Source organism: Myotis lucifugus, unplaced genomic scaffold, assembly GCF_000147115.1.
Source record: "Myotis lucifugus unplaced genomic scaffold, Myoluc2.0 scaffold_101, whole genome shotgun sequence".
In the NCBI taxonomy this organism is placed as follows: Eukaryota; Metazoa; Chordata; class Mammalia; order Chiroptera; family Vespertilionidae; genus Myotis; species Myotis lucifugus.
In genome coordinates this window covers 1,452,475-1,471,789 of record NW_005871149.1, presented here as the reverse complement: position 1 = coordinate 1,471,789, position 19,315 = coordinate 1,452,475, and the positions used below count along the sequence as shown (strand labels likewise).

At 43.4% G+C, this 19,315-nt stretch overlaps 1 protein-coding gene across 2 annotated transcripts in view; it reads left to right on the top strand.

The window, feature by feature from the left end:
- Window positions 1-1,728: 1,728 nt before the first annotated feature.
- Window positions 1,729-19,315, top strand: part of LRIG2 (leucine rich repeats and immunoglobulin like domains 2) — a 44,296-nt gene continuing 26,709 nt past the window's right edge. The window contains exon 1 of one of the 2 annotated variants that reach the window (XM_023757054.1): window positions 1,729-2,159. In XM_023757054.1, coding sequence (XP_023612822.1) covers window positions 1,924-2,159 — 236 coding nt within the window. In that variant the 5' untranslated portion in view covers window positions 1,729-1,923. The remainder of the gene's footprint in view (window positions 2,160-19,315) is intronic. The other variant, XM_006092509.3, reaches the window with a different exon arrangement.

Below are 19,315 nucleotides of genomic sequence, written 5' to 3'. Positions count from 1 at the left end.
ATTTCCACTGGGGAGTGGAACCAGGAACCAGGATTGGCAGCAGATGGGCCTCCCTGGGGGCGGGCGGGGTCTCCTGGGACATCATCAGGATAATCAGTGAGAGCTTCATCATTCAGAATGAGAGTCTGGCAGAGCACCAGGGTCCCTTTCAGGGACCGGAAGGTTCTGCCCCGGAGATAATGACAACCCTGAGGCCTCTGGCCTTCAGCTCTCTCTTGGGCAGGCGCATACACACATGTGCATGTGCCGGCATGTGCGCCAGCTCCCTGGGCTTTCACTCAGCTAGAGAGTTTGTGGGTACATTCCAGGCCTGGAAGGTGGCAAACAGGGTGAGCTTGGAGGGCCCAGAAATGCACGCACGACTGCTCCTGCTGATGCTGAGAATATCAAACCCCGAGGTTCCCAAGGAGCTATAAACCGTCACAATGCCTCATCCAGAGTGCCAGCTCGTCTCTCCCAGTCTTAGAAGGATAAAGGATAATGGGACTAACAAGTTAGCTCAGAAGCTCAGGCCGCCCAGGGACAGGCTGGTTTGTTTGGTGCACAATGGAGTCAGCATTTTCAACCCCAAAACGAGATTACGCTGAGGCTGGGGAGAGAGCCAGGTGTGTGTGTGTGTGTGTGTGTGTGTGTGTGTGTGTGTGTGTGTGAGAGAGAGAGAGAGAGAGAGAGAGAGAGAGAGGTGTGTCATGCGGTCATGGTTTGTTGGGAAATCAGCCCAGTTATTCCCGCAATCAGTTACATTGTACATACCTGTTCAGGCTTATATTTAGGCAAAAGGGGGTTCATATCAACTTGTTCTGCTCACACCTGGCTCCTCCTTGCTGCACTGTCAGCACTCCTGTTCACGACCTAGATTTATGAGCTCCAATGCTGGCCTCATTCCCAGGTGAATGTGGGTTGTGTGCCTTTATCTCATTGATTTGTAGGCTTTTTTTTTTTTTCAAATTCTGGGTAATTTGTTGGTTATGTACATTGCAAATATCTTTTTGTGGTGTCTTTTGTGAGTGAAATTTTATTTTAATCTGTTCAAATTTATCCTTTTCTTTTATGGTTAATGATTTTTTTTTCTCTTTTCAGATATCCTTTGCTACTCCAAAGTGAAAAAGATAGTCTTTACTATTCTCCTCTAAAAGCTGCATGGTTTTGCCTCTCATGTTTAGGTCTTGAATTGATTTTTGAATGTGATGTGAGAAAGGATCCAGTTTCATTTCTTTCCATATGATTATCTAATGATCTCAGCCCCATTTATTGAAAAGCCTGTCCTTTCTCCCCTGCTCTGAAGTTCCACCTGCACCATAAATCAGATGTCCCATGAAGTCTCTGATATGCACCCAAAGTCTATTAAACTTACGCTCTGGTGACACTACACTCTTTAATTATTCCACGTTTTAAAAATTCTTGTGGCACACGGGTTGAAAACCGCTGCTGTAGCAGATAAACTCCAAGTCGGGACTTCCAACTCCCAGCGCTCGGGCGCTCCTTGCTCCCTCTTAAGGAGCAACTGCGCCCTCCTGCGGAGGAACGGTGGGGAACCACCGAAGGGCGCCCCACAGTGCCAGACACCTAACGTCCTCCTTAAGGACCTCCTGGTTTCCGGCCCCGCCCCCTCCACGGAGTCCCGCCCCCTCCACGGAGTCCCGCCTCCGACGCGATCCCGTCCTCTGGCACCGATTGGTCGACTCCTGTGCGTGAAGACGTTGCGTCGCGGGGCGGGGCGGGGGGGGGGAGCGTTGTCTGTAGGGCTGTTGCCGTGTGTCCTGGGTCGCCGCCCCCGCTGCCTCGCAGTGTCCGCCCCTCGCCTGCCTAGAGGATACGGGCGACAGCAGGGCTCGGGGTGGTCGTGCAGCCGACAAACGTCTCCGCGAAGCCGTCCTTTCCAGCTGGCGGCTCTTCTCGGCCGAGTCCGGGTCGGGGAGGAAAATGGCGCCGGCGCCCCGAGGCGTCCGGGAGGCGCCGCTGCTGCAGTGTCGGTGCGGACCCATTTGCCGGCTCCTTCTCCTCGCCCAGGCCTTCCTCCTGCTGCCGGCCGCCCGGGCGGGCCTCTGCCCCGCGCCCTGCTCCTGCCGCAGCCCTCTGCTGGACTGCAGTCGCAGGAAACTGCCGGCGCCGAGCTGGAGGGCGCTGTCGAGCCCCCTGCCCCCCGACGCCGCCAGCCTGTGAGTAGAGCGGCCGAACGGGGGTGGGGGCGTCTCAGGAGAGGGGCGCTCCCCTTCCAAGGTGGGGACAGGCTTGGTCGGAGGGCGCGGTCGGGAGCCCAGGTTCTGAAGAGAAACGCCGTTAGGATGCTGTGAACTTTGGCGACGGGGCTCCGAAACCTGCAGCTGAGGTTCTGGAGACTCATGGAGACCCGCGTTAAGGTTCCCGGGGCCCGGGAGGCTGTGGGCCCCGAGTGGGTGGAGCTGGGGCGGGGGTATTAGGGCTCCACGGGCCTGGGCACCGGCATTGACTGTGGACGCGGGGGGCGGGGGGCCCTCGCCCACTTCGGGCTGCCTCATCCAGTGTGTGCTCAGCTCGGATGGTCCCGGGCGTGTGGGTTTTAAAACACGGCCGCCGAAGACCCCAGCTGCCTTTTGTCCCTAGTTCGCATTTTGGCTCCTTCTGTGCTGCAGTTTTGATACGTTACAAGGTTAAAACTAAATGTGTTCGGAGAGCCAGTCCTACCCCGAACAGATACCTTTATTAGTAGCATTCGTGGTCTCTTTTAGAAAAGGAGTATTCTTTCCAAAATCATGTTGTGTTTTAATTGTTTTCAGGTGCATTTCTCGTGGCAGAGAATCTAAAAAGCAGCCCTCTGTTTATGTATGAGAAGCAAGTGCAGTGATTGGTTGAATTCTTGCGGAGACTCCCTGCCTGCGCTCCTTTTGACAGGCCTGTGTAGTGGCACTGACTGGGGAGCTCATGGGTCCGAGTCAGCCTGGGGCATTAGGAGCCACAGTCGCTACTAAATGCTGAAACGATGGGCCTTCTTAACCTCCAGCGTACAGTTATTTCTCTGCCACTAACTGAGTCATTCATTTATTAATTGGCGGACTTCCGGTACAGCTGTCTCCAAAAAAGAGTCACAAGAAAGAATAGCTTGAGGTGCAATTAAAATGTGAGGGTCTGTTTGGATTTTCAGTGGAAAGTAGTGTGCAAATTGAAGGTCTCTCTCTGCCACAGAGGTTATTTACACATTTGCAAATAGGTTAGGATAGATGGGAAAGACAGCTACCTCATAAATTCCTTGAGAAAATGAAGTAATTTAAAAAACCAAATGCTGTAATAGCATAGGTGTGCAATATAATAAAATGCTTTATGTTGCTTTAAGATGTGACACCGGTAGCTAGTTTGGTTCTCTTGATGCAAATAAAATTTAAACATTTATATCAATGTTCAGCATAGTCTTTTTAAACCCAGCACAGCATCGTTGTAATGCAGCAAGTGCCTTTTTCTAAAAAATTCTTGGAACAGCTAACTGATTATGATAGAATAAATTTGGTGCAGGTTTCAAAACAACACAACTTCATTCAGCTGTAATTGAAATAAATATGCCCCACTTTTTAAGATGAGCCATTGGTAGGTAAACAATAATTAGAAATAGTTTTATGTAAGAACATGTATTTTGTGTCTAGGTATGATTTTTGTTTAATTGAGATAAATTTCCTAAAGCCAGATGACATTCAAAATTTTTAAATGTTCTAGAATGAAATTGACATTTTTCAGTTGAAGTGAAATGCCTTGGAGAGCAATTTTGTTGTAGAAATGTAATTGGAGGGAAGTCTTACAAAAGCAGAACAACTCTTAACATTTTAAAAGGTGGGCTTGTGCTGTTTTAAACTGAGAAACGTAACAGTCTTCGTAAGTTGCCTTCAGCTATAAAATCACCCGATACACATAGGTTTCTTTATGTAATTTTCAAACACATGCAGTGCTTAAATATATTAGTGATTCAAACTCCAATGCTCAAATTTGTGGCCATTATCAAAAAGATCGTGGACAAAATTTATTAATCCTGGTTTTTGAAATATGTCTGCCCCTGGTTCCTGGCACAGAGCTCCTGAAACCCTTGTAATTTCCTAAGCGACAAGAGTACTAGAAGCTTCTTTCTTTTTAATATTTGGTCTTTGAACTTGTTTTCTGACACAAGGCTCTTAAATCCTTTGGAATTTCCTGGGTGATAGGAGTGTCTTTTGATCTAAAGAGACACCTCTTGGTTGGCTCCTGGATAGGTAGCTTCAGGATGGGGTCTGGTCATCAGAAAGACCGATCTGTCATAAGCAGCTTGGGACTTTCAGCCCCTCTCCCCTTCATCCTGGAAGGGGAAAAGGGTTGGAGATTGAGTTCATAGTTGAATGTGCCTATGTGATGAAGTCGCCATAAAAATCCCCAAATCTCGCCCTTGCCGGCTTGGCTCAGTGGATGGAGTGTCAGCCTGCGGACTGAAGGGTACCAGGTTCGATTCCAGCCAAGGGCACATGCCTGGGTTTCGGACTCGATCCCCAGTAGGGGGCGTGCAGGAGGCAGCCAATCAATGATTCTTTCTCATCATTGATGTTTGTATCTCTCCTTCTCCCTTCCTCTCGGAAATCAATAAAGAAATATATATATTTTTAAAATCCCCAAATCTCTGGGGTTGGTGAACAGATCTATGTGCCAGGAGGGTGGTGCACCCCACCTCCACAGGGACAGGAGCTCCTTTACTGGACCCTTATAGGTCTCACCCTATGTATCTCTTCACCTGCCGTTTGTGTCCTTTGTCGTATCTTTTATTATATAATAAACCAGTAAATGTAAGTGTTTCTCTCAGTTCTGTGAGCTGTGCAGGTGATGGAATCTAATGTCGGGGTCATGGGAATTCTGGGTAACATGGGGTCTTACTACCTGTGATTAGTGCCTGAACTGGGGGTGCAGTCTTGTGGGACTGAGCCTTTACTCAGTGAGGTCTGCACTAACTGTAGTTAGTGTTGGAATTGCATTGAATTTCAGGACACCTGGTGTGTTGGAGAAATGATTGGTGTGGGGAAGAGAAAAAACTCTCACATCTGGCATCAGAAGTATTATGTGTGTGAGTAAAGGAAGAAACAGGTGATAAACATTTTTTGCTTGATCAAAGTTTAGCCAGGTTCCCGAACCTTCTCCTTGGCCATCTATGCATGTCCTTGTAAAATGCAATTTTAGCAAGAACCCTGCCATGTCAGTTTAGCAAGAAGCCCCTATCCTCGATATTGGATTGGCGTCCTTCCCTATACCATGTCCCAGGTGATGTCTGATCACTCTGACCTTTTTATTTATTTTTTATTTTTTAGCAAGAATCCTGTTAGGTCTGTTTAGTTAAAGCCTTCTTACCCCTGATGTTTTCTCTTAGTATTTTTTATCCACTGACCCAACTCTGCTCCTTAGCTTTAAATTCCCATATACACAGGCAGCATTCGGCATTGAGCCCAGTCTCTTACCTACATTAAAAAATTTCATTGCAGTGGTCCCTATGCCTAGCTCCCCATTCCCCAAGGTCTTTCTTACCATGCGTTAACAAGTATCATTGAATATTATTTTCCTTTTAACAGTTATGTGCCACAACACCCATAGGATCAGATTCATCATTGGACCCCCGGACCTCTCACCCAGGACCCTAAAAGTGCATACCTTTGAAGCCTTTATCTTCCTCCTGACTGATGGATCGGGGATCCATTGGTGAGTCCGACTCCTGAACCATTGCTCCGGACAAACGTCCGTGGAAGCTGGTAAGGACAGATTGGATTCTTAGATTCTGTGTATACTCCAGAACAGCGGCCGCCAACCGGTGGTCTGCGGACCACTGGTGGTCCATGAGGTCCGAAAGGTTGGCAACCGCTGCTCCAGATGATGGGATGGAGTCCTAGATAAACACAGGCTGGGTTAGAGTCCCAAGCAAGCAGCTGTTTGAAAAAAGATGGGTTAGAGTCCTAGGCTTCTTTGTTTGAAAAGTAACAACTGGGCTGGGAGACTCTTCTCCCTGGCTCTCTCTCTGGTTGAACCCCTGTTCCACCAACTCTGTCTACCTCCATTTTTGTTGGCATGCTTTTGCTGAGAATAATATGAAACTTCATTGGCCTCTTGGGGAAACTTGCCATCTCAAGCTGGCTCCTCTAAGACCTCTCCCTTCCCATTGTAGAAGCTGTTCCTTTCTCCTCATACCACCTTCAGTCTTCCCTCCAGTTCCCTTGAGTCCTCCCTTCAGACCCTTTCTCCTCCATCCCTCTGTCCACCAGACCAGACCTTTTTCCCTGCCCATCTCTATTGTCACTTAAAGTTGGGGCTCCTTGCCCTCCACTGGGGGCTGTCTAGGGACTTAGGGACCTTCAGAAGGCTGAAAAACCTGGAATAGACTGGATGTTTTGGTTAGTTAGATGGGCTTGGAGACATCCAGACAACTGTGCTAGATATCTCCTTGGTCACTCACCTAAAATTTGGTCCACAGCTTTCATTAGATTACATAACAGGGCACCACTTTGAATAAGGTCTTCCTTACTGGGTTTTAACAAATGATATTTTTTTCTTTTAACATGGAATTTTTCCTGGACATTTGGTGTCACATAAGTGAGATTTGCTAGAATAACCCTGGCTCATGGAAATGTAGTTTGGGGGGAAAAAAAGGATAAAAGAGTGGGGAATGTGGGACCTTTGATTCCTCGGTGGCCATTTGGTTGCCCATGGTATGGAGCAGTAGCTGTGCTGCTCTTAGGTACTAAAGATAAAAGTCACCAATGGAGATTAGAGATGGATCCAATTACCAGGACATTGGTTCAATCCCTTGGCTATTATCTGTAATAGCTAAAATGAAACTAAAAGAGTGTGCTGAGTCAGACCTTGATCCTAGACCAAACTCAAATTTCAGTGAGTCTGAGCTTTGGCCACTAACCCCAAGGGAAAAATTAGGTAAGGACAACAGAAAGTACCTCTAGACTTTTGGTCACTAAGAAGGCACTTGGTGTGAGGTAAGGGCAAAACCAAGAAACTATTTGAAACCAGGGAGTATAGTGTGAAGAAGATGTTTCATATTGTGGATCAGTAATAGCTTTCTGAAGAACATCCTTTAGTAAGATGTTCTGTGAGAGTAATTAATTTAGGAGCAGTATCTGGTTTTAAATGCCACAATAGGGGAAGAGCATGTTTGGGTTGATGCAGGATTTATAGTTCGTTATGGAACAATCACAGATGGCTATATGTGATCCAGACACAAAGCAGGTCATTCCCAAGGGAACAGCCAGCCTGGTGGACTGTGTAAAAGCCACTGTAAGATCTGTTTACCCTGAGGAAGGGGACTAACTGCCCATTTCCCCCATAAATGTCAAGTGGAACACCCCAGATGAAGTAGATAATGTTTTCTGTATAAACCTTGTTGGATTTTTATGATAATCCCATAGGCACTTGCTGAATGTGCCTGTTACTGAGTTCATGGTAAATGCTGTGGTTAAGGGGAACTCTTTTACATGGACACCCCATGAAAAAGAGTCCCAACTGCTGTAAAACCAAGGGATAGTTGGGGAAGCCTTGTGAATTTGCTCTCTCAGCTTTGCTTCTGGGTTTCATAGATGCTAATAAAAATATTAGGTTAATTAATAGGAGAATGAAGAAAAGCAAAGGACAGAGTCAGTAGACTGGTCTTAGCAAGGCAGAAAAGTTTAAATGGTTATTAAGAAAGAAGGTGAGCCCATCCAGTGTGGATCAGTGGTGGAGCGTCCACCCATGAACCAGGAGGTCAGGGTTTGATTCCCAGTCAGGGCATATGCCTGGGTTTTGGGCTCTATCTCTAGTAGTGGGCGTGTAGGAAGTAGCTGATTGATGATTCTCTCTCATCATTGATGTTTCTGTCTTTCCCTCTCTCTCTTCCTTAAAAGCTATAGTGGGCACTAGCCGGTGTGGCTTGCTTGGTTGGGCATCATCCTATGCACCAAAAGGTGGCCAGTTCAATTCCTAGTCAGGGCACATGCCTGGGTTGCTTGCAGGTTTGATCCCCTGGAGGGGCATGTAGGAGGCAACTGATTGATGTTCACTCTCACATCGATGTTTCCTCTTCTCCCTTCCTCTCTGTCTAAAAATCAATAAAAATCATTTTTTAAAATGCGGCGGTCTTTTTGTGCTACCCAGGGAAGGGCCCATTTGGCTTTGGTCTTGGTTCCCAGGTAACTTAAGGGAAACTTTCACAATGCTCAGACCCCTTGATGTCCTGCAAATGAAAGAAGAGGCTGTCCTCAAATTGCTTGCAGCAGGAACCCACTTTGGTGGCATCAGCCTTGAGTTCTAGATGGAACAGTACATCCACAAAGGAAGAGTGATGGCATCTGCATCATAAATCTGAAGGGAACCTGGGAGAAGCTTCTGCTGTCAGCTGCTGGTGCCACTGTTGCCATTGAAAACTTCGCTGATGTCAGTGTCATATGGTCCAGGAATACTGGTCCCTGAGCTGCGCTGAAGTTTGCTGCTGCCACTGGAGCCGCTCCTCTTGCCGACCACTTCACTCCTGGAACCTTCACCAACCAGATCCAGGCAGCCTTCGGAAGCTGAGACTTCTGGTTGTTACTGATCCCAGGGCTGACCACCAGCCTCTCACAGAGGCGTCTTATGTTAACTTGCCTACCATTGGTCTGTGTAACAGACTCTCCTCTGCACTGAAGGACATTGCATCCCTCAGTGGGTCTGATGTGGTGGATGCTGCCCTAGGAAGTACTGCACATGCATGGCACCATCTGTGAACACCCATGGGAGGTCATGCCTGATCTTGACCTTTACAGAGATCGTGAAGAGATTGAAAGGCTGTGACCAAGGAGGAATTTCAGGGTGAATGGATGGCTCCAGCTCCCGAGTTCACTGCTGCTCAGCCTGAGGTTGCAGACTGAGGTCACAGATTGGTCTGAAGGTGCGCAGTTTCCTACTGAAGAAGCGTGTTTAGCCTGCCACTGAAGACTTGTCGGCAGCCCCCTTGCTCAGGTCACCAAATGGGTAGGAATAACCACTGAGTGGTCTTAAGCTGTTCTTCCATGGACTCATAACAGAATGGAAATAAAATTGATAGCAAATAAACAGTTTCTAAAAAAAGAAAAATGGGGTGAATAAAGCAGACATTGAGAGGGTAAAAACAAAGGTTTTTATATAAGACTACCTAAGTTTGAGCGGGCCAAGAGGCTCTCTAACATTACAGAGCCCTGGATAGGTCCGCTCTATTTACTTCAGTTTGGAGAAATTTAAAAATCCAAAGGCAGAGGTTACCATGAGAAACCTGACCAGCAATTTCTTGAGGCATTGGTAAGGCAGATTAAATTAGATAAAAATTGACTAAAGGGCCAGGGTCCCTTGGTTCAGCTCATGAGGGTGGTGGTGGTGGTGGTGGTGGTGGGGATCCAAAGCTTCTTGCATAAGAGTGGGTACGATGGTCAGGAATTGGAGAAGTTTTCAGGATTCCCTAATACGGGAACCTCTTATGCCGTGGTACCAAACCCATTGGTGAAACCATGATATAATTGAGAGGATGTTATGAAAGTTGGAATGTTTAATTTATATGTATGTATAAATACATACATATAAATTAAACATTCCAACTTTCATAATATATTATTGATATCAGAGAGGAAGGGAGAGGGAGAGAGACAGAAACATCAATGATGAGAAAGAATCATTGATTGGCTGCCTCTCGTGTGCCCCACACTGGGGATTGAGCCTGCTACCTGGGCATGTGCACTAATTGGGAATCAAACCGTGACTTCCTGGTTCATAGGTCAACTCTCAACCACTGAACCATGCCAGCTGGGCAAAAGTTGGAATGTAAATAGACTTTATTTAAAGAAGTTATGTCTCCTTTATCTGAATATATTGTGGGAATGGACATTAGGTCTGGCTGGGGAACATTACCCTTACCTGGTATTGTAAAACTAAAGCCTGTTAATAATGTCCTAAAGGAGGTTGCAGTGAGGAATGTAGGTACAAGTTTGTAGGAGAAGTGGTTATGGAGATGGACACTGTATCTGACTGGGGAATGTTTTCTCTACTCAATATTGTAAAATAGAAGGTATGTAAATCTACTCTTCAGGCACTATTGGTTGGACATTCTAAATGGGAACCAGTAAGATTGCTCTAGCCTACACAGTGTAGAGTAGAAACTGGAGTGCTGGTATGGACAAATTCTCTGTGGATAGCTCTATGCATACGGTAGGCTGGGCTTAGGGCAAAAGCCTGTGAGTGCCTACTGGCAACGACTCCTAGGACTTTGAACTAGAGCATTTCCATTTGAAGGGCAGTTATTGGCTTGCTATTGGACATTAATTGAAACCACCATCGTGACTAAAAGTCATAAAATAATCTTGAAACCTGAAATACTCATGACGTCTTGCATAATAATGTCAGATAACACTCCAGTAGGGAGGACAGTGCCCAGGAATTTCCATAATAAAACGGAAATGGTTTATGCAGGATCATGCCACCTGGGGAAGGCAAGGAGGAGATGCTCACGAGCAGAGAGCCTTTTCCCCTCGACTGACTTTGGAACTGTGTGAGGAGCTGCTAGATTCTAAAGTCCCTTGGGCAGTGTCCTACAAACAGCTCCTAACTGACCAACAAGGAGCTGCTTGGTTTGTGGATGGCAGTTCCAAGATGACTAGACAACATCCTGTTTGAGGGAGAGGGAGAGAGAAACATCCATGTGAAAGAGAAACATCCCTTGGCTGCCTCCTGCACACCACCTATTGGGGATCGAGCCTCATCCTGGGCATGTGTCCTGACTGGGAATTGAACCGGTGACCTTTTGGTGCATGGAACAAGGCTCAGCCAACTGAGCCACACCCACCAGGGCAATGTTTGGGTTTTTACTGACTCATGGGCAGTGGCCAATGGCCTGACTATATGGTCAGGCAGAAAAGCAATGAAAACCTGGCTTATTAAAGGGCTACCCATATGGGGCACAGATAGTCCTGTGGAAATCACTGTGAGACTTTGAGGGGTGCATTAAAGTAGGACATGTTGGTTACCATCAGACCCTTTCCAGGTTCAGAAGATGATTGGATTCAACAAGTAAATATCCCTGTGTGCTTGCTTGAGATGGCCACCTGGGTCTGTGAAATGGGTGGATATGGAGGCACTGCAGCAGTGCAAGATGGGCCGCATCTAGACGTGCTCCTCTTACACCCTTTGAGCTCAAAATGCCAGTAAGCTCTCTTCTGTCCGCTGGGGAAAGATACACCGCAGATGGCGATGTGTCACATTCCCGGTGTGAAGGCCCTGAACATAGCTGGCATGTGATACTGATGTAGCCCTAGGCGGCTGCAAATGGGTCCTGGCAGGAATAGTTACTGACTGTGGACTGTCTTTGCTTGTCTGATGGTAGATGCAAATGCTCAGAGTGCTATAAAAGAACCAGAACAGAAGATAATTGTACCAATTTGGATGGCTGACCATCACTTATGCAGACCAGGGAATACACTTTACAGCCCATAATGCTCAATAGTGGGCAGACAGGTATCCTCCTTAGAGTATAGTAAGTCCTCAGTTAATGTCATCGATAGGTTTTTGGAACATGGTGAAGTAATGCATGATAAAACCAATTTTACTGTAGGTTAGTTGATATAAATGGCACTTCATCAATGCTATAAAGAAATGATGTTTTTTGAGGACCTACTGTACTAGTTTTTTTTTTTTTAATTACATGTTTTTATTAATTTTTGGAGAGGGAGAAAATGAGAGGGATAGAGAGAGAGAAACATCATCAATTGGCTGCCTCTGCACCCCCTTTACTGGGGATCAGGCAGCAACCCAGGCATGTGCTTTGACTGGGAATCTAACAGGCGACCTCTTGGTTTATGGGTCGACGCTCAACCACTGAGCCACACTGGCCAAGCTGCAAAAGTGTATTCCCTGGTCTGCATAAATGATGGTCAGTTTGATAGAGAATTGGACTGGGCAGTTAAAACATTGGTTGTCTTAAAGGGAAGAGATAGATATGGGAAGGACTGGCTTACATACCTTCCTGTTAGTGTGCTCACATTCATTGTCAGGTGGTGCTAAAGAAGTGACCCCACTAGATAGAGGCCTCTTTTTCTGGTGGATATGGGGAAGAGGGAGTGGGGAAGGATGCTGGAATGACGATGCAGTTCTTACCAAGGGAGGAGTATGCTGGCATAATGACTACTTTGTTCTTCTCCGTACACCTCAACTGTTTTTCCCCTACTTGTTGAACTGGTTATAGCATTATGGCTGCAAATACAGGTGCCAGAAACAGTAATGTTTCCTAAGCAAGAAAATTTATTTATTTATTTTAAAATTTATTTATTTATTTATTTATATTTTTTTAATGTATTTTTATTGGTTTCAGAGAGGAAAGGAGAGGGAGAGAGAGAAACATCAATGATGAGAGAGAATCATTGGCTGCCTCCTGCACGCCCCACACTGGGGACCGAGCCCGCAACCCAGGCATGTGCCCTTGACCGGAATCGAACCTGGGACCCTTCAATCCGTAGGCTGACGCTCTAGCCATCGAGCCAAACCAGCTAGGGCAAGAAACTATATTTTTAAACTTTGGGTCAGAATTCCTAAATGCCTAATGGGGTAGATTGTGCCTGCACCCCATCTACCAAAATTGAGGTTAATAATGAATACCAGTATATTGCCAGGTAGTAAAAATAGCTCAGTAGTTCTGCACCTCTGTAACCTTACACTAACTGAATAGAGTGAATTGAGGGGGAGATACTTGCTACTGGTATTGCTGTTTGTAATCTAGACCAGCACAGTGCTGTACCTGATGTCCTATCCTAAGGTGGAAGAGTTTGGGTGTAAATGGAGAGGAGGAGCAATAGCAGCTGAGGGTAAAGGAATGGGTAAATGGTTTTGTAATGAGGGAAATTCAATACTAATCCCTCGAGAGAGGCTCAGATTAAGATGGTATTGTCTGTTAATTCAGTTATACCAGTTGACTGAAAGGGTGAAACCATGTGTTTGCTTAGACCACTACTGCTTTGGAACTTGACAAGATTGAGTAGAAGGAAGCCTGCAAACCTGAGTGGCCTTGCCTGTACATTGTTTTGCTGTAAGGGTGTGTATGGCCACACACCAAGAGAGGGTGCACTGTGGTCTCTGCCCCGGGTTCCTGGCACAGAGCTCCTGAAAGCCTTGTAATTTCCTAAGTGATAAGAGCACTATAGGAGCATCTTTTGTTCTAATATTTGGTCTTTGAAATTTTTCTTTCATTGCTTCAAACCACAAGGTGGTGAACTGAAAGTGAGTCCTTTTAAAAAAGATACAGATTAAATTTTCCTTCCACTTAAGGTCCCTCATGTTTACCTCAATTGTTAGTACCTACCTTTATTTTCCATTTCCTCCTTTCATTTGTGTCATATTTTCACCATAATTCTTACAGAGAGTGAGATTGGCCATGGGGCTGAGCATACTAGTACAGTGGGTTAGAATCCGGTTCACTCTGCTCAGCATGGGGTAGGCCTCTTCTCTCTTGGCCTCTAGGCCTCCATAAGCAGAAATCAAGAGAAACTTCTTGCTTTGGATAATGCCACCCTGTTCCAAGTCTGTACTCCAGAGTAAAGAACCGTGCTTATTCCTGGAAAGATTCCTCACCCCCTCTTTGCTTAACCCTCAGATGCTCAGTACCAACCAGTATCTGCCATGAGACTATGAGCACCGGTCTCATTATGCCCTCTGTTCTTCTCTAACGGGCTCCCCAAGAATCTCAGGATTATCTTGCCGCTTATCTGTCTCTCCCAGAGAAATCCCCGACCCTCTTTGTGGCTTTATTTTTGTCATTAGTAGGCATCATCTTTTGATATGCTACATATTTTACTTTGTCTTCTTTTCAGTAGATTATAATATAGCTTAAAAGCATGAATTTTTGTATGTTTATTCATTGCTGTAGATCAGCTATTCTCAACCGGTGTGCCCCAAGAATTTCTAAAACATGGAATACCTGACGATTTAGCCAGGGGCACTGACCTCTTTTCCCTTAGATTGTCAAATAAAAAAATGACAACAATCAACACAATAGCTGTCCAGTGTGAATGAATCAAAATTATGCTTTTGTTTTGGTCAGATCGGCAAAAAATACAACATATTTTTTGGTGTGATGCAGAATTTTAGTAATTAGTTAATGTGTGCCATGAGATGAAAAAGGTTGAAAATCGCTGCTGTATATGAATGGTGACCAGCAGTAGATACTAAAAAATATTAGTTGAATGAATGCAGTAAATTACAGAAAGTGTGTGGCTATGTCTTTTGAGGGAAATGAGGAGAAACTCTCAAAGCAATTAAAGCAGTTCTTTCTCATTTGCTTCTCTAATATATATTTTAAACTTAAAAAAATGTTTTATTTATTTTTAGAGAGAGGAAGGAAGAGGGATAGATTCAAACATCAATGAGAGAGGAACATCATCTATCGGTTGCCTCCTGCACAACTCCTATTGAGGATTGAGCTGACAATCCTGGCATGTGCCCTGACCGGGAACTGACAACTTCTTGGTTCCTGGGTCGATGATCAACCCGGATGGGCTCTCATATCTTATTAAGTGATTTTTTTTTTTTAGGGTACCTCATTCTCTGTAGTAAACATTGTGAATGAATCTGGGCATTATCTTAGGTAATTATTTGTATTTTAAGATCATCTTTTTTTTTTCCTTTATTGATTAAGGTATTACATATGTGTCCTTATCCTCCCCATTGCCCCCCCACCACTCATGCCCTCACCCCCCCCCCCCATGTCTGTGTTCATTGGTTAGGCTTATATGCATGCATACAAGTCCTTTGGTTGATTTCTCCCCCCATCTTTCTTTTTAAAATATATTTTTATTGATATCAGAGAGAAAGGGAGAGGGAGAGATAGAAACATGATGAGCATCATTGATCGGCTGCCTCCCACACGACCCCTACTGGGGATCGAGTCCACAAACCGGGCATGTACCCTTGACCGGAATCAAACCTGGGACCCTTCAGTTTGGAGGCTCTATCCACTGAGCCAAACCAGCTAGGGCTATTTTAAGATCATCTTTAAAAATTTCTCAAAATATGGGCACATTAAGTTACTTAATCTAGTTCCCATCTCACACTATCTGGAATGTTTTGTTTAATTGCACCAAAATGCACAAAAACTTTTGCATGCACAAATAATTTTCATTATTCTGATCATCTTTGTTTTTTTGTTTTTGTTTTTTAAAATATACTTTTATTGATTTCAGAGAGGAAGGGAGAGCGAGATAGAAACATCGATGATGAGATAGAATCATTAATCACTGCCTCCTACAAGCCCCCAGGGCATGTGCCCTTGACTGGAATCAAATCCGGGACCCTTCAGTCCACAGGCCAGTGCTCTATCCACTGAGCCAAACCAGCTAGGGCTGATCATCTTTGTTTTTAACAGGGCTTTGCAGCATCTATTAGGTATTTACTAAGTATTATTGAATAATCAGTTGACTTCAGAGTGTCATTATGGCTTAGAGCTGTAGTTTGAGGAGTTTTTAATAGTCTACAACTTTGTTCCAGCCTGTATACCAGACATGCATTTCTAAAGTTGGGATACTTCAAAGGCATTGTGGATGGCTTTCACATACCCATCTTTCGAAGCACTAGCAGAAACACCAGTTTTCTTTAAAATAGACAGACCTACTGGTAAATGTCTAAAGCACATTTGGGGGGAAGGGAGATGCACTACCGTGTTTGCAGGATCTAATGTCTGTTGTGCTGGGCTTGCGTACTGTTCTTATACTGTTTCACTTCCAATAATCATTTCAAAGCATGTACAATGTGCTTTTCTTTCATTGCATTAAAGATGTTAACATATTTCTTTATCCTGGCCTGTCTGGGGAAATGGTAAACAGAAGAAGTAAGCTCATGAAATTGGAATCCAGAAGCAATAATTAGCTTACTACTTTAATTTATTGTAGAGGAGTAGTTCCAATCAATTAAGATTTTACCTTTGGAAGTGGATTATGGATGCATGTACAATAGATAAATACTCAGAAAAGGTGATTGTACTGGGCCATCATCCTATTTCAAATCTAGTATTATACAATAACTTACTATTTACACACTGACCTGTATGCTAAGCATTTTGTTTATACCTTTTAATTTCCTAAGCTATCCAGTGAGGTTTGCTATTCTCTTTTAACAGTAGAGGAGACTGAAGTTTAGAGAGGTTAAGTGACTTGCCCAAGGTCCCAGAATTGGGCATGCAAAACTCTATTCTTAAATGTAATTGTAGAATTTATATTTCCTGTTTTGTGGTTGTATATTTTCGATCATTAAGAACTCAGGAAAGATAATGGAAGAAAATAAAACATGCCTCTTATTCTTGAAATGAATGCTCTCATCTTCCTACCACCTTCAACTTTTTGGATTCATAGACGTGTTATACAGTGTATTACAAATAAGTAGTACAGATGAATGGTAGAAAGTTTAATTTGGAATAGCATTATGCTTTAATAAAATCTTATTTATCCTAAATATATTTACTTAATGTTTCCAGCCATCTCTAGTTCACCCAAAAAACAAGTATGTTTCCAGGAAGCATTTATTCATAAAGGAGCCTCTCAGACTCAGATTTCATTTACTCCTATTTCAACAGGCACTGGGGTTTCCTAGCTATGACAATTGATTAGAAGCAACAAATCTAGGACAATACCAAGCAGCGCTGTTACAGATAGAAGGGCTGACTTTTGGTATAAAGGTCTTAGTGGTAAAGAAAAAGCAAACCTAAAAGACAATTTTAAGAGTTGTTTTGCAATCCTTATCTTTAGTGCACTCCAAGAGTAGTACTCATGATCATCAGCCGATTAAATCACAGTACTGTAATTGATCAGAATGATAATCCTGAGTATTTCTTTTGAAAGTAAATTATGCTAGACAGACTCTAATGAGATGGGTTTTCATTTACAAAAGAAGGCAAATTATGCTGGATAAATGCATGAAGCAGTATCATACTCAGTTGGGTACAATATGTCCTTATCTTTTAACTTTACAAAGGGCTCCTTTAAAGAAGTTTTGCTATTGTTGAAGTTCACAGTTTGGCCTATCAGTGCTGTAGATGACTCAAAAGTGTATCTATGTGACTGGGGAGAAGAAAACCCCTACATCTCCTTGCTGCTGGATTTTGCAATTAGCTTGCAGAACCGATTCTCCTCAGACTGTGGGGATTGCTCTGTACATCCTATAAATTATTTACGCCCTGATGGTACTAAATGACTACATTAATGGCACCTCTGGCTCCACATGATATCAAGAACCTTAATAATTCATCATTTATTACAGATACATCCCTGTAGGTTAACATGAGTGGGAGCTGAGTTTACAACACTGAGATAAGGCCTTCTCTGAAACTTTTACTTTCCAAACATTATATCCGTAAATATTTAGTCGTATTTAAAAAATAAGGGAAAGACTATTGACTCTTACACAGCTTTAGACTCTTTAGGGGATTAAAAAAAAAATATATATATATATATATATATTATTGATTTCAGAGAGGAAGGGAGAAGGGGGGGGGAGAGAGAGAGAGAGAGAGAGAGAGAGAGAGAGAGAAAGAGAAACAGAAACATCAATGATGAGAGAGAATCATTGATTGGCTGCCTTCTGCACGCCCCCTACCAGAGATCGAGCCTGTAGTCCGCGTATGTGCCCTCGACCAGAATCGAACCTGGGACCCGTCAGTCTGCAGGCTGACGCTCTATCCACTGAGCAAAACCGGCTAGGGCTCTTTAGGTGATGTTTTTCAAGCATAGATTACTTCAAGTTTTTTAGTATATTTTAAGGATATGTCAGAGGGGAAAAAATCTTTGAAAGACAGTTTTCCATTTCAGGACTCTTGCTTTAAAAACAAACAGGCAAACTAGCATTAAATTATCCAAAGTAAATGGAATTAATGATTGGCCACTGGGAAGAAAAGTGAGAGACTTTTAAAAAATTACCTAAATTCTTTTCTCTCTTTATTTTTTTCAAAATTATCCAAATTCTTAATCTAAGAGTTTTATATCTGATATTTGAAGTCTTTGAATCTGTCTTCTTCAGCCTTTTGGGAGTACTTTTAAAAAAAGAAATAGGACCCAGTGCACCAAGGTTGCAGGTTTGATCTCTTTCTGGTCAGGGCATATTCAAGAAGCAACCAATGAATGCATAAATAAGTGGAACAACAGATTGATGTTTCTCTCTTTCTCTCTCTCCCCCTCCTCCCCTTCCCTCTCTCACCCACTTCTCCCTCTCACTTCTCTCAAATCAATCAGTAAATAAAATTTATTCAAAAAATAGAAAGAAAAAGAAATAGGAAAGGCATGCCATAGAGAGCAGGAGTGTGTTTGTATACTCATATATGCACATGTCATATAATTAAATTCCAGGGTGAAATTTAGCTATAAAAGAAAGTTAATCACGTTTCCAGTGAAGGGTAATAGTGGAGTTGATGTTGAATTTATGTTTACAGTTTGGAGTGACAACACTTCTTAGTACTATAAATATTGCTTTCAAAAAAGCCATAAAGGTTAGTAACATTGGCAGTGTTTGTAATCCTAGCACTTAGCACAGTGCCTGGCACATGGGTCAGTACAAGTTTGCATAAATACGTGATGCTGAAATCACCCCATATAATTCTAGTTAGAAATCTGGTGTTTTGATAAGTTAAACAGCGACACCGATTTATACTAGTTGCTTTCTACGATAATACTACTTTGGGAGTATATTCCTGTTCACTTTTAGTGTTTTTTTAATTTATGTAATGTGGATTCGTTGCAGAAGGGTCCAGAGAACCTCATTATATGGGGTTCTGACCTATGAAGCATATATTTTTAAGACAACATTGTTCTGTAGAGAGGCTCCAAAGTGTTTCAGGTATCCTTTGGGTTCCATTGACATGCCTTAGGAGTTCATTAAAGATACTGAGAAAATTGCTTTTCCCCCAGTAGAGACACTGGCCGGTTTTTGCTGATACTAAATTCAAAGTGGTTTATACCATGTTGAGTTTACCAACTTTATACCAAGTTGAGTTTTAATTTGATTGCTTTCTATTTCTGTAATAATGGTTTTCTTTAAAACTGATTATTTAGTCATCCTTGACGTCCAGATGTCAGTGATGGGTACAGTCAAGAGTTACACTGACAGGGAGATTAGAGTTTAGAAAGGCATTAGAAGCACTGTCATTAAAATGACAGCCCTTAATCTGTAAAAGAAAAAAAATTAAATTTCAGCAAGCATGTGATGTAAAATTAAGTCATAGTATGCTAGTCTTCTATACAGATAATATTAGTTCTGTTTACCAAACCAGCCACCTTGTAGCAGAATATGGAATATCTAACTTAAATTAGAACAGTTGTATTTCTCCTTCAGTTGA